Source organism: Lonchura striata, chromosome 30 (genome assembly GCF_046129695.1).
Source record: "Lonchura striata isolate bLonStr1 chromosome 30, bLonStr1.mat, whole genome shotgun sequence".
Taxonomy (NCBI): Eukaryota; Metazoa; Chordata; class Aves; order Passeriformes; family Estrildidae; genus Lonchura; species Lonchura striata.
The window spans coordinates 5,841,860-5,855,063 of NC_134632.1; the positions used below are offsets into that span (position 1 = coordinate 5,841,860).

The 13,204-nt window shown below is 58.3% G+C and overlaps 2 protein-coding genes across 2 annotated transcripts; one reads left to right on the plus strand and one right to left on the minus strand.

Annotated features, from left to right (window-relative positions):
* Positions 1-2,798: 2,798 nt before the first annotated feature.
* Positions 2,799-11,582, minus strand: PPM1J (protein phosphatase, Mg2+/Mn2+ dependent 1J). The gene is made up of 10 exons (XM_021539478.2): positions 11,329-11,582; positions 9,961-10,087; positions 9,204-9,527; positions 8,617-8,729; positions 6,979-7,063; positions 5,335-5,453; positions 5,096-5,159; positions 4,821-4,928; positions 4,529-4,680; positions 2,799-4,264 (listed from the first exon to the last, which is right to left on the minus strand). The coding sequence occupies exons 1-10, from the start codon at positions 11,580-11,582 to the stop codon at positions 4,117-4,119; spliced, it is 1,494 nt and encodes a 497-aa protein (XP_021395153.1). The 3' UTR covers positions 2,799-4,116.
* Positions 11,583-11,805: 223 nt separating this feature from the next.
* On the plus strand, positions 11,806-12,469 carry LOC144247677 (uncharacterized). Its single transcript, XM_077789037.1, has 2 exons — positions 11,806-12,090; positions 12,305-12,469. Exons 1-2 carry the CDS (start codon positions 11,894-11,896, stop codon positions 12,417-12,419), a joined length of 312 nt encoding a protein of 103 aa, XP_077645163.1. The 5' UTR covers positions 11,806-11,893; the 3' UTR covers positions 12,420-12,469.
* The last annotated feature ends 735 nt before the right edge of the window (positions 12,470-13,204 follow it).

The following is a 13,204-nucleotide window of genomic DNA, read 5'->3' on the forward strand; positions in this document are numbered from 1 at the left end:
CTGGACATAAACTGAAACCGTTTGGACACCAAAAGCACTTGGCAAAATAGAAACAAAATGCAATTGGTTCCCATGACACACAAGCCAGGCAATCCACCACCTCCAGTCTCCAGGTTCCCCTGGAACACTTTCCCAGGGGTGCTGGCCTGGGGGGCTCAGCCAGGCCCTTGCTCCCAGCCCACCCCACACAGATGGAAGCCAGGGATCACACTCCCGTTCCCCCGGGGTGCTGAGAGGCTGGGGCTGGGTTTAGGGAGGTTGGCGGCCATGGAGAGACTTGGCTGCCAGACTGCTAGCACTGGAAAAGGCCACGCAGTCATGCTTTTGGAATGCTCCCCTGCTCCTAGGACATTACACAATTATTTCCCCTCCCCACAAACCCCCCTAACATAAATGTTTAAGAATGAGCTCAGCAGCAAGGAAAGGGAACTTTTTTCCCTCTTTCTGAAGAAAACACGGAGTGGCCACTCCATGAGCAAGGCTGTACATGGGGATACTGCTGGAGGGGGGGTTGTGGGGAGGGATGTGGGATGGGGCAGCAGCCCCCAGGCTCCCATCCGAGGTCAGACACTGCCTGGGAGACAACTGCAAGTTGGGACCCACAGCCCAAGGCCACCCTCAAGGAATGACAACCTGCAGTAACTGAGGCACAGCTGACCCATCCCTCACCACAGCCATGGACCCCCAGCCCACCCTGTCCTGCTGCACCCCACCCAGCAGCCCTGCTGGCCACCCACCCTGTGCCCCATTGCCCCACGCCTGCACTGACCCCACAGCCCAGTAACCCCACCTTTGAGCCCACACCTTACCAGAGTCAGTGACCCCACATCCCACTGCTAGACCCAGATCTCAATCCCTCCAAACCCTAGGAGTAAACCCCAATCCCAGTTCCCCCAAACCCTACCAGTATCCACAAAGCCCTGTTTCTCCAGACTCCACCAGTAACTTAAACCCCATCAATCCAGACCTCAGTTCCCCAGACCGCAGCTCTGGCCCCACTCCCAGCAGCGCCCCCTCCCCAGCAGTGTCCCCACTCCGCAGCTGCCCCGAGCCCCGGCAGTGCCCCCGCCGCGCTCGGCTCCCGCACCCGCACCTCTCCGCCGCTCCGTCCCGCTCCGTCCCGCTCCGTCCCGCTCCGTCCCGGCCGCGCCGCGCGGCCCCGGGCACCGCCCCGGCCGGGGCCGCCCTCGGCGGGCGGAGCGGCGGAGCGGGGCTGAGCCGAGCCGAGCGGGGCTGAGCCGAGCTGTGTGGGGCTGAACCGAACCGAGCCGAGCCGTGCGGGGCTGCGCGGAGCTGAGCGGGGCTGAGCCGAGCCGAGCCGTGCGGGGCTGTGCCGAGCCGAGCCGAGCGGGGCTGAGCCGAGCCGTGCGGGGCTGAGACGAGCCGAGCGGGGCTGTGCAGAGCCGAGCCGAGCCGAGCGGGGCTGTGCCGAGCCGTGCGGGGCTGAGCCGAGCCGAGCCGTGCGGGGCTGAGCCGAGCCGAGCGGAGCTGTGCAGAGCCGAGCCGAGCGGGGCCGAGCCGAGCCGAGCGGGGCTGTGCAGAGCCGAGCCGAGCCGAGCCGTTTCCAGCGCTGCGCCCGCCCGGCTCCGGGACACGCCGAGCCGCCGGCGTTTCCCCGCGGAGCCCGTGGGAGTTTCACCGGGTCATTTCCCGAGGCCAAGTGGGGAGGGGCTGAGCTGCGGCCCCGCGGCAGGTGAGAGCAGCAGCCAGGCCACTTGCCGCTGTGACAGAGGTGGCTGAGGGCCGTGCCTTGTCCCCAGGTCCCCCCAGGGCCGCTGGCACAGCGGGGCTGTGCCCTGCCGTGCCTCCCTGCATTGAGGTGACCCCAGTGCCCTGGTGGGCCGCCGGTTCCCCGTGCCCACCGCTGGCTCTCCCCCCAGGACATCCAGCTGCGGGGCAGAGTTCCCGTCCTTCAGCCAGGGAAAGGCAGCCCCAGGAGCCTGGCCCAGACCCAGGCTCATAAACCGCTGCTATTTTAAGGACTTGCAGACTATTTTTCTTTATTTATCGAGCCCCAGGCCAGGAGTTGGTTCCAAAGGAAATGTTTCCTTAGTAAAAAAGGGAACCACAGAGGAAGCTTTAAATGCAGCAGCCACTGCCTCGTTGTCTTATCCAACAGCCAGGCAGTGACCTGGAAAAGCAGAGCCAGTTCTCAGCCACAGCGTAAAAAGGAATGTGCCAGGGGAACGGGGCTGTGCAAACAAGTGTGAAGAGAGCATCAGGAGTATCAGGGGTACCAGGTGGCCGTCAGAGGGATGTGGGGATGTTTCCAGCAGGCAGCCCACCCTCGAGGCAGAAGTAGCTGCTGCTTGAGTGGCTGAACTCCCCGAGAGGGATAGTCACATTCCTCAGAGCCACAGCCTGCCCCACTCCCTCCCCCGAAGACAGGAAAACCATGAGTCTTTCCTCCCTCCCTGTTCCCACCAGACTGGCCATTGCTGCTGCCTCCCAGCCACACCCAGGGGTCCAAATCCCCGGCAGCACACCAGCGGCTCCCACTGCCCACGGGTGCTGGATGGGTGCTGCAAGGCTCTGACCAGCGCCAAGGGCAGATGGACCGCAGCACACATGGCTCTGTGCAGGCCTGTTTGCCTGCCTACTTCAATTAATCAGAGCTAATTGGCTTTTTGGTAAGTCTTCTTTGCAGGAGCTCTGCAAAGAAAGACTTTGAAGTAGGACTGTGAGTGGCAAAATCTTTATTTAAACACAGAGTGCTACACAAGGACAGGCTCCCGGCCCCAGCACCACTCCCTTCAGCATGGATGCCAACAGGTTCAAATACCCTCCATAACTTTCACTTTCCATTGTGTGCACCCAGTTTATTTACATCTCACTGGTTACAGGACAAAAACAACATTCACTAGAGGTGACACTTGACAAAAGCTGGCTGCAGCCAGTGACAGGATACGAACTACTGGTGCCACAAGAGCCCTTCCCAGACAAGGAACCATGGCCCAGCTCTCCCCATCCCCACACTGCCAGGATGGGACAATCCCTCACAGTTTAGGACTCTGCAGAGGTCTGGGAAATGGATGCTCCAGGTTAGTGATGTGTGTGATACAAAAATACAGTGCAAAGATCAACTGCTCAGCTCCCCTCTGCACCAGTTCTGAGATCATTGAGGAAAACACAGGAGCTGTCTTTCCCTGCCTTGGTCACACCAAGCTGCTTTTACTGTGGGTTCCCAGCCCTGGGCTAAGCAGATCCAGTGCAGTTAAGCTGTTAAGCTCACCTGAATAGGGCTGTTCTGTGTGAGGCTGCTAACTCAGAACCACTCCAAAATATAGACATACATTCATAGACTCTCCACACCATGAAAGGATTTAGACATTTTCCAGCTCAGCTCTCCAGTTAACAAAGAACTGGCTCCAGAAGCACTGCAGCGATCCAAGACATGAGGAAGATGGGGGTACAACCTGTGGCACAACCAGTGCTGGTGCAATTGCTTATCCCTCCTCAGGGGTCTGGTGCATGGCAGAGCTTGGTCACTGCTCCAATCTCCAAGACTGGAGACTGAGCCAAAGTCCATGACAGAATGAAGGTGTGAGGGGCTGAAAATTTGGAGCACAAGGCTGGGATGGCCATTGTGGAGCCACAACTGGACTTGTGCCAGCTCCATTGCCCAGCTGCCTGTGACTTTACTCCCAGTCACATCCCATCTGAACCCCAGCTCCCACCTCCAGCAGCAGCTTCGGTGTCACTGGCCAGAGCATCACGGGGCAGGAGATGGGTGGTGACTGCAGCAGGTATGAGCACACAGCAGCCCCGTGGCTGTCACACAGGGCTGCAGTCAGCATAGGCATGGCAAGAAGCAAAGGACATGAGGAGCCAAGGAGCCTTCAGGCTTTTCACAGCATTGAGAAAGTTGCAGCATAAAAACATCCCTCAGCCCCAGTGCTCACACTCTATCCAAGGCCTCTCCATCTCCACCTGGGACTGGGATGCAAGCAGGCGGAGGGGGATGCCCTGGACAGGAGCACAGACTGAGGCTCCAGGTTTCTTACTCTCCTTGCAGTCGGCTCAAAACACAAGTGCTTAGAGGAGGCAGCCTCAGTGTCCCACTCCAGTGTCTCCATCCAGGCAAGGAGAGCCCCGCTGCCCCAGGCTCATTCAGCATCACGTGTAGTTGCCGGGGCCGCCCAGGGGGATCACAAAAACAGAGATGTCATCGCCAGAGCCCAGCTTGTCATTGGCAAGCCGCCAGCCACGCTCCTTCAGCACCCCCCGTGACCGCACCACCAGCTCCTGGGCCACCATGGTGTACCTGGAGGCACAGCAGAGCACGGCTCAGCAGTGACTCCACACCCCCGGAGGCAGCATCCGGGCAAGAGGGAAGAAGCTAGAGCAGCTAGAGCTGCAGGAAAGTGTCCCTTGGAGAGATCCAGATTCAGATGTGCACATCCAGGGGAGCAATGCACTCTGTGGAGCCCAGAGGGCTGCATGGCCACAACACTGCTCTGAGGAGCCAGGCCAAGGGGAGGTGGTGGAGCACCCGACACGCCTGTCCCCCTGCCCACTTGCAGCTCACCTGCACGGGTCGTTGGGCTCATAGCTCGTCAGCACCTCCATCACCACAGCAGCCACCTCCTTGTCATTGGTGACATCCCAGAGCCCGTCGGTGCCCAGCACCAGAACATCGTCAGGGCAGTGCTCATACTGCGTGAGGTCATAAACCCTGACCTGGGAGGCAACAGCAAGAGGCAAGGGTGAGAGGCAAGGAGGCTCCTGCTGCCCTGGCCATATCGTGGATCTGGTCCTGCCGAGTGGCTCTGACCACTGCAGGGACCCCTGGGTGCGCAGCGGCTGGCAGCCAGGCTTACCTCTGGGAAGCAGGACAGGAAAGGCTTGATGTGGATGTTGGAGCTGAACACCTTGAGGTCGTGGTCTCCCAGGCCTCTTGTGACCCCAATTGTGGCCATCATCCGAGCCTGGAGAATGGTGGAATCAAAAGAGGACTTTAAGCAGCTTTATCTCCAGTTCTATTCCCAGCTGAGAATTGGTGACGACAGCACTACCAAAAATGGGCTGAAATCCCCCAAAACAGTGACAGCAGGCAGGAAACAATGCCTGCCAAGCTTCTGCCACAGCACTTTACCTTTTTGCCTTCCCCAAAGATAAGTGGAAACTTCAGGTCATCCTCTTCTATCTTTTTGTAAGCCCTGGTTAAAATACGCCAGAGACAAGGTGTCAGCAGGTGAAGCTTCCAGCACCTCTGCTGACCACTTAGGGCCGGGGTCCCCAGTGTGCCAGAGCCCCCTGCCCCATGGGATGGGATGCCAGAGATGAGCAGCCACCCCAGACGGACCCCAGTGCTGCCAGCAGGTTTTGGGTTACCAGCCATTCATGTTCTGGTCCCTGTAGAGCATCTTCTTGCCCAGCTCCTTGGGCTGGATCCTGCGGGGGAACTCCAGGTGGGTGAACTCCTTCCCCAGCAGCTCGGGCCTCAGCAATGCCTGCAGGAAGGAGTGCTGCCTCAGCCACGGGGCTGGGAGAGCAGGATCTGTGGAGCCAGCCCTGCCCAGATCAGGATCCACCGTCCACCGGGATTTCGGCTACAGCATTCCGTGGTGGGATAACCTCAGCTGCTCTGGAGCCACTTGAATAGGTGCTGGTAAAGCAGCTTCAAACCAGCCACATGTGCTAAGCCAGAGGGGAAACTGGAGCTGAGGACAGCCATGCCAGCACTCAGCAAGAAGGTGAAGCTTTTGCATAGAGAGTTTTGGGAAATAAAGGTCTCCAAAAGGGATCAATCAAACCCCAAAAATATCCAAGAGAAGCTGGAATTTACTCAGAAGGAGTCGTAGCTGCAAACCTCCCAGGATCCCAGGCTCAGTGCAGGGCATGGCACTCACCCAAAGAAAAGAGTGATGGGTCTTTTCTGAAGCTGTGTCCCAGCTGTGACCATGACAAGGGACAAGCAGCAGCACAGAGCCCTACCCAGGGCAGCCCCAAGCCCTCATGGAAGACAGTGTGGAGGGGACCGGGAACAGGGAGTGCTGGAAAATGCTGTCAGGGAAAGAAAAGCAGGAAGAGAAGAGGAGATCCCTTGGGAAGATGGGATTGCAGGGGGTTGGGGCAGAGGCATGGAGACCCCCAGCCCACTCTGGGGAAGCCCTGACCCCAGCCTCAGCACCATGTGGCAGAGCAGCATGTGCCTGTGCCCAGCCCCTTGCAGCCAGCTGAGGAGGATTCTGATCACAGCAGTTTCCTCCTCTGGGTCATTCAAAAATAGATTCAAGAAAAAACACCTCCGTGTTTTTCCAAGTACATTGCAAGCCAGGAAATTTCATCCAGCAAGACCTTCTCCAACACAAACTCCTCCTTCCCTGTGCTGCCCTCAGAGAGGTCTTTATAACCTTTAAGAGTCTCTCTGGGTGGCACCAGGAGGTCCATCCCGGAGCGGGACATGGAGCTGCCAGAACAAAAGACAGAAACGTTGGCACACATCAGCTGCCACTCTCCGGGGAGCAGCCAGGGAAGAAAGTAGGGCTCGGCAGGAGCACTGCAGCTCCTCTGACACTGAAAGGGAGCACAGTGGATGGAGGGAGCCAAGCTGCACTCCCCCAGGTCACAGCAGCCCAGGCAGGGGATGCTCCCTGTTCCCTGGACAGCAACAGGACAAGATGGACCTAACTGGCTCCATGCAAACATACCAACCCAGCCCCATGCCAAAAGCCTGGGCTCTCCATGTCACAGCTCTGCCAGGCTCACCGTCACAGACCCTCACACTGAGCCACAGCAAACCAGGCCTCTGCCAGCCACAAGACGCCCCTGTGCCAGCTCCCTGCATCCCAGTGCCTCTCCCCATCCCAGGAAGCAGTCTGGGATGGACAAGTGCCAACAGCAGGTCCCAGCCGCGGGGCTGCCCTTGGGTCCAGAACCCCACCATGGCAGCAGTCCAGCAGGCAGCACAGGGGACTGGGAAGAGGCCAGGAGGTGTTTCAGCAGGAATGAGGTTAGAAGAAAGGTCTTTCTTACTAAAAACTGCAGTCTCTGCCTCTCTGTCTCTGGAGTAAACTCCCTGGACATTGGAATGATTTCCCCATTACGGATGATAATGGCCCTGCAATGAAACATGGAAGGATGAGATTAGAGAGAAGGAGACTTGGCAGAGGAGCTGCGCCTGGCTCTCCAGGGCTGATTCCCAGGAGTGGTGCATCCCCTTCCCTCTGCTGCCCACCCTTTTCCCAGCCTGAGGTAGGGGCTGCTTCCTGGATTCACTGCTCCCCCTGGGCAGTGGGGCAGGAAGGAAGGGGAAATGGGAAAGCATGGGGCAGAGGGGAATGAAGCAGACCAAATCAAAGGACAGAATATGGTTAGAAAAAGAGTAGCAAAAAGGCTCCCTTTAGGGGGAACCTGCACACAGCAGGGGCAGAAATTGCCTGCAGCAGAATTACATGTGCCCATCCCACAACAGCACTGTGACTTGCTGCTGGGTCTGCTGTTACAGTTTAATGTCTCAAGAAAACATAAAGGTCTGATTATGAGATGTTTCTGGATGTCACGGTAGGCCCAAGGATCTCCAACACTGTGAGTCAGCTGTGAGTCTGCTCCAACAATGTAAGGCCAGCTGAGTTCAGCTTGGCAGTGGCTGTTGCGCAGAGGCACAGTTACAACCTCAGGACTCTGCACTCTGTGCATGCTGACATCCTGCCTGGCCCGTGCCTGGCTGCTGCTGACATGGAGGGGCACCTGCACCCAAAACAAGGGATCTCCTTCTTTGTCCCAGAGCCGGAAGCACATCCAGCCTCAGACAACAGACCAGAGCCTGTATTTGCTGGTCTGACATTGCTGAGGACAAGGTAACCTGCAGTAAATACCCAGAGCAACTGGAGCTGCCCCATTCTTGGAAATGTTCAAAGCCGGGTCAAACAGGGCGTGGGACAACCTGGGCTAGTGGAAGGTGTCTGCAAATGACAGGGGGTCAAAGATGAGCTTTAACGTCCTTTCCTACCCAAACCATTCTTTGATCCCATGATAAATACAGGGCAGTTCAAACCAGCTTCACCTGCAGGGTCACCTTAAATGGAAGGTGGACCTGCCCTTCTGCCGTTGCTTTGCAGTGTGGGCACAGGTACAGAAATGTAACACAGGTGTAGTTACATTAGCCCACCCCTGGAAATATCTACAGCAATTACAGTTCTTGGGCTCCAAGCTCCCACTGCACATAGATTCGTGTCCTTCTCCTGAAACAGGTCTCTGGTATGAAGTGTACTCTAAAATTACTTTTTGCACATTTTTGAAAGCTTTGCTGAGTGCAACTTTCACTCTCCAACCTGCAGCCCAGGCCTGTGCCAGCAGCAGGGGCCAGGGTATCCAGAGCCATCTGAGAAGCAGAGAGGATGTTAGGAAAGAAGGGAGCACATCCCAGACTTTGGGAGGCAGTTCTACAGCCCTGTCTGTGTACCTGGCAAACACAGAGATCACAGCAGAGTACATTGTTCCCGAGGCATGGAGCAGGCAGGGGATGACTCTGCCCAGCTCTGCCACCTTCACCCTCCCCTCGACAGGGCTGGAGCTGGGCGTTCCTCACCAGCCATACCTCTGGCAACACCACTCGACTGGGGTGTCCCCAGTCACTGAGCAAAAGCCGAGGGCTGCCCTGTGGGGCTGTACCTGCTGTCACCAGCGTTGGCCACGTAGAACTTGCCCATGAGGTAGATGGCAGCCAGGGCGCAGCACCCCCCAGCCAGGTGCTGGGACACCCGCTCCCGCTCGATCTGGTCGTCCTGGGGAGACAGAGAGGCTGCAGGGTAAGTGGGCCACCCCAAGTAGCACCTGGCTGCTCCAGCAGCACCTCAGCTCCAGGTGGGAAGCAGAGACCAGCCAGGGTACCTTTCCCCACACAGCCACAGAGTAGCTGTAGGGCTTGAGGGGCCAGGGGTCCTGTGGGGCATCCAGGGATGTGGCTTCACTGGGGCAGGAAAGAGCAAGGCAGGAGGGGAGCAGGTGGGCCTCCTGGAACAACGTGCAGCCGAGCCCCCTGCAGCACACAGCCTGGAGCCCAAAGCTCTGCGTTCTGAAAGCTCAAAATGCAGAACATCACAGAGCCCTCTCTGAGATCATGCTTGGACCCCTCCCTGTGGTCCCCTCCCTGCTCAGAGCTGCCTTTTATCAGTGGGGTCAAACTGATACAGACACAGACAGCAAAGAGGTGCTCTCAGGGGATGCCCTAGATGATTTCACAGGCAGAGAATCCTCACCATGTGCTTAAAGGCATTCTCAATGGCACCAATCACCAGGCTCTCGTGGGACACAGCTTTCTCCAGGTGAAACCGTGGCACAGCATCGTTCAGGACCTCCCCACGGTCCTCTGCATAGGACATCTGGTTTGGATCTGCAGAACCAGTCTGTGCCTCGCATGGGAGGCAGATGGGAGGTGGGGAGGGGTCCTGCAGGATCTCCACGAGGTCCCGGAGCTGCTCACAGATGTGCAGGTGGAGCCTCTCGGATGCCATGACAGCAGCCCCGCTGCCTGCATGGCCATCAAACAAGGCCCAGTAGTGGAAATAAAAACCTTTCCTGCCCTGCAGGGAGAAGAGGGAAGGTTAAATGAGCCTGCAAGGAAGCAGATGGCATGGGGAATTCAGAGCAGCTGGGCTACCAGCTGAGGACAGTGACACGAGTCTCACAGGTCTCAGTGCAGGCAGCAGCAATGTGGGCAGCTGACCAAGGGTGTCTGGACATAGCTGATCCCTGGCTGGAGCCCAGCCCTGTGTCAGACACCTCGTGCCTCCAGCAGCCTCCTCTGCAGCCCAGCAGGGCACGTGGGCCACTGGTGTCCCTGGGCCAGCCCTGGTGTAGTCACATGGAGACGTAGGATGGCAGGAGCAGGAGAGAGAAGCACCATGAACGGAGGGAATCCCCAGTGTGCACACACTGCCATGTGTCCCATCTCATGCCCTGCTGCTGGCCATCCTCCCTGTTGTGTCCCTACTTGTGACCCACCACGGCTCTCACCCCATCCAACTCCTCGCTGTCTTCCCTGGATGACAGCCAGCCCCTTGGGCTGGGCCTCTGCTCCACAAACACCACCTCACAGCATGCCTGGTCCTCATTGTGCTGGCTCTTCCCTGCATTTATCACCCTGCCAGGAGGAAAAAAGGTGTAAAGGCCCTTTCTTTCACATCATGCTTCAGCAAATGCCATCCCACAGCATCTCTCCCCCCATACCCCCTCCCCTCCACTCATGCCCCCATGTCCCCAGAGATGCCAGGGATGGTCTGCACAACGCTCCTATCCTGTCCCAGGTGTCTCAGACCAGTTGTATGGGTTGATCTGGGGCCAGGAGCAGCATTGAGTCCCACCCACAGCTGGGTCCAGGGGGGAGCAGCTGTCCACACACCTACCAGGGGAGGTGACCAGAAATAAACTGGGTTTGCTGAAGGTCCCTAGCACTGCCCCAGGCAGAATAATTGCCTCAAAACCTGTATCAGCCTCAGATATACCCCCCTGGGACACACAGAGAGAACCACATCTCACCGATGTCCCATCACCTCTTCGGGGGCGCAGAGGGCTCAGGGAAGGAGGGGAGAAGGTGATGATGATGAAACCGGCAGAACTTTTGCAAAAAGATTCACACTGACTTTTCCCAGCCTCTGCTAACAACAGCAGATTTCAGGTCTAGATTGCAGGACCTGCTCACAGGATGAAGCTGTAAACACAGCAGGGTGATTTTAATTTGGGCAGACTTCCAAACTGGTTTGCAGAAGAACTCTTGGGATACCAAAAAGGGGATTTTTTTTTTTTTTTTTCATTCTGGGTACTCCTACCCCACTACCTCCAAGGGGAAATCAACATCTCATAAAACTCTCTAGGATATCGGGAAGATCAGCCTGAGGAAGGGATGCGGGAGTGGGCTGACAGTAAATAGCAGCAAAAGCCTTCAAAGACTGACCTTCCCGCCCGCTTTCAGTTAGGGCTGAAACTCGCAGCTAGTGAAAGAAGACGACAATCAGGTCCTTGAAGGGGAAGTCTCAAGTAGTCTCACTCCCAAGAAATCCCCCGGTCCCTGCTCCCCAAGCGTCCTGCTAGAGGCGCCGCAGCTCCCTCGCCCTCGGTACCCCTCGGTGACAGCGGGTGTTGTGCAGAAAGCGCAGAACAAAGCGGACACAAGAGCCTAAACCCGCGGGGTCGGGGAGACCCCAGCCCCTCGCTGGTGCTCCCCCATCAGGGGCACCCACAGCGCCCGCTCCTCGCTGCTGCTGCTGGAAAAGGGACAGGCGCAGCTCACCGCCCGCCGCGACCCACTTTCGTGCCCACGGCTGCAGCGCCGAGCGGTGCCGTCCTGCCCTCCCCGGCTGCAACCCGGCTCCCGGCCCCGCTCACTCTGCGTATCCCGTGCTCCAGGGCAGGCGGCGGCGCCCGTCGCGGGGGCTCTGCACCGCCCGCCCCGTGTGGTCGTCGGCGCGGCGCAGCTCCTCGGGAGTCAGCTGCAGGAAGGCCGGCCGGCAGAACGCGGCTGGCGGCGGCGATCCCCGCCCGGCCCCGGCTCCTGCCCCGCCGCCCCGGGCTTCTGCGGGGGGCTGCGCGCCCAGCCCCGCCGCCAGCTGCGCCACGGCAGCGCGCACCCGCAGCAGCATCCCGAGCCGAGCCGAGCCGAGCCGAGCCGAGCGGGCCGGGCCGAGCCGAGCCGAGCCGAGCCGAGCCGAGCGGGCCGAGCCGAGCCGAGCCGAGCGGGCCGAGCCGAGCCGAGCCGAGCCGAGCCGAGCCGAGCCGAGCCCGCCGCCCCGCCCCGCTCCCCCCCGCCGCGGTACGGGGGGGAAGCAGGCGCAGCAGCTCAGCGCCGCAGCGCGTACGCGCATCTCCCGCAGCCGGCGGAGAACGAGCCCTGCCGGGTAATGAAAGTCCCGTCGTCATTCCGCAGCCGGCGGAGAACGAGCCCTGCCGGGTGATGAACCCCCCCGCCGGTATCCCGCAGGCGGGTGCAGGTGGAGGTCGAGATCTCCCGGCGAGGGACGTGCTCTGCCAGCCGGGAGCCCCGGGACACGAACCATCCCAGCGCAGAAAATGCTCTGGAAAAGTCTTTTCCCGGCTGGAGGTGGGGCTGCGGGGGAAAAGGCTGGCCCTGTCCACGCGTTTTACCGACAGGTAAGTTTACTAACTGGATCGTCCCAAGATTCCGCCACCTGCTCCGGGACAAAATCCCCGCCCAGCGCCGGGCGCTTTGTCGCCCCTGTCGCGCTCATCAGCCCACGCGCGGCCATTCCGGGCTAATAATCTATTAATAACCCGCAGCCTGCGGAGGAGCAGGGACGTACCGTGAGAGGGCTGAAAGCCGAACCTCTCCCTCCTTTTCACCCAGGATGCTGCGCTCCAGCGTGAGCAGGATGCGGATTGAGCTGATGCAGAACAACACATCCTCCCTGGCTGGGAGGGGAAGAGTCGCCAGCGTAAAAACCATCGCTTGCACAGCGTGACCTTAGCACGTCCCTGCCTCGGCTCCTGTGACAGAAAAAAAACCCAAAAAACAAAACAAAAACAAAAAACAAACAAACAAACAAAAACCCACAAAAAAACCCCAAAAAACCAACAAAAAAACCCCAAAAACCAAAAAACATAATACTTGGCTACTGTAAAGCAAAATTGGATTTGAGTCTGTTTCTTAAAATTCGTGAACTCGTGTGCCCCAGTGCCTCAGTTTCACAGAGGAACCACCAATTCCTGTGAACACGGGGCTTTTGCATTGTAGCGTTGTAACTGCCAAGCAGAAGCAGAACTGAGAGCCCTCCAGGCTTTAGCCAACTTCAGAGATCTTCAAACTGTAGCAGATTATTAGGATCACAGTACAGAAGTGACTCAGTGGTACCTGTATTCCCACCTTCTAATCCCAAGATCTAAGGTCTCCAGTACACTTCAAAGCTCTTTCAGTACCCTTCAGGACCTGGTCTAGTGGGCAGCATCCCTGCCCATGGTGGGGGGTTGGAACTAGGTTATCTTTAAGGTTCCTTCTGGGGGCGTTGGAAATACTGATCTTTAAGGCCCCTTCCAAACCAACCCTTCCAGCCTGAGGCCAACATCCCTCTAGTTCTTCTCCATGGGTCATTCATGGACATTCCTGGGTCCTCTCCTCAGCTCCCGATTCCTTCCCCTCACAGTGTCCTTGTACAGATGCTGGTCACGCATGGGGTGCTCTTAGATATTCTGAGTGCAATATCATCATGTTATTAAAGCTGAAAACCACTGGATTCTCCAACGAATGTGT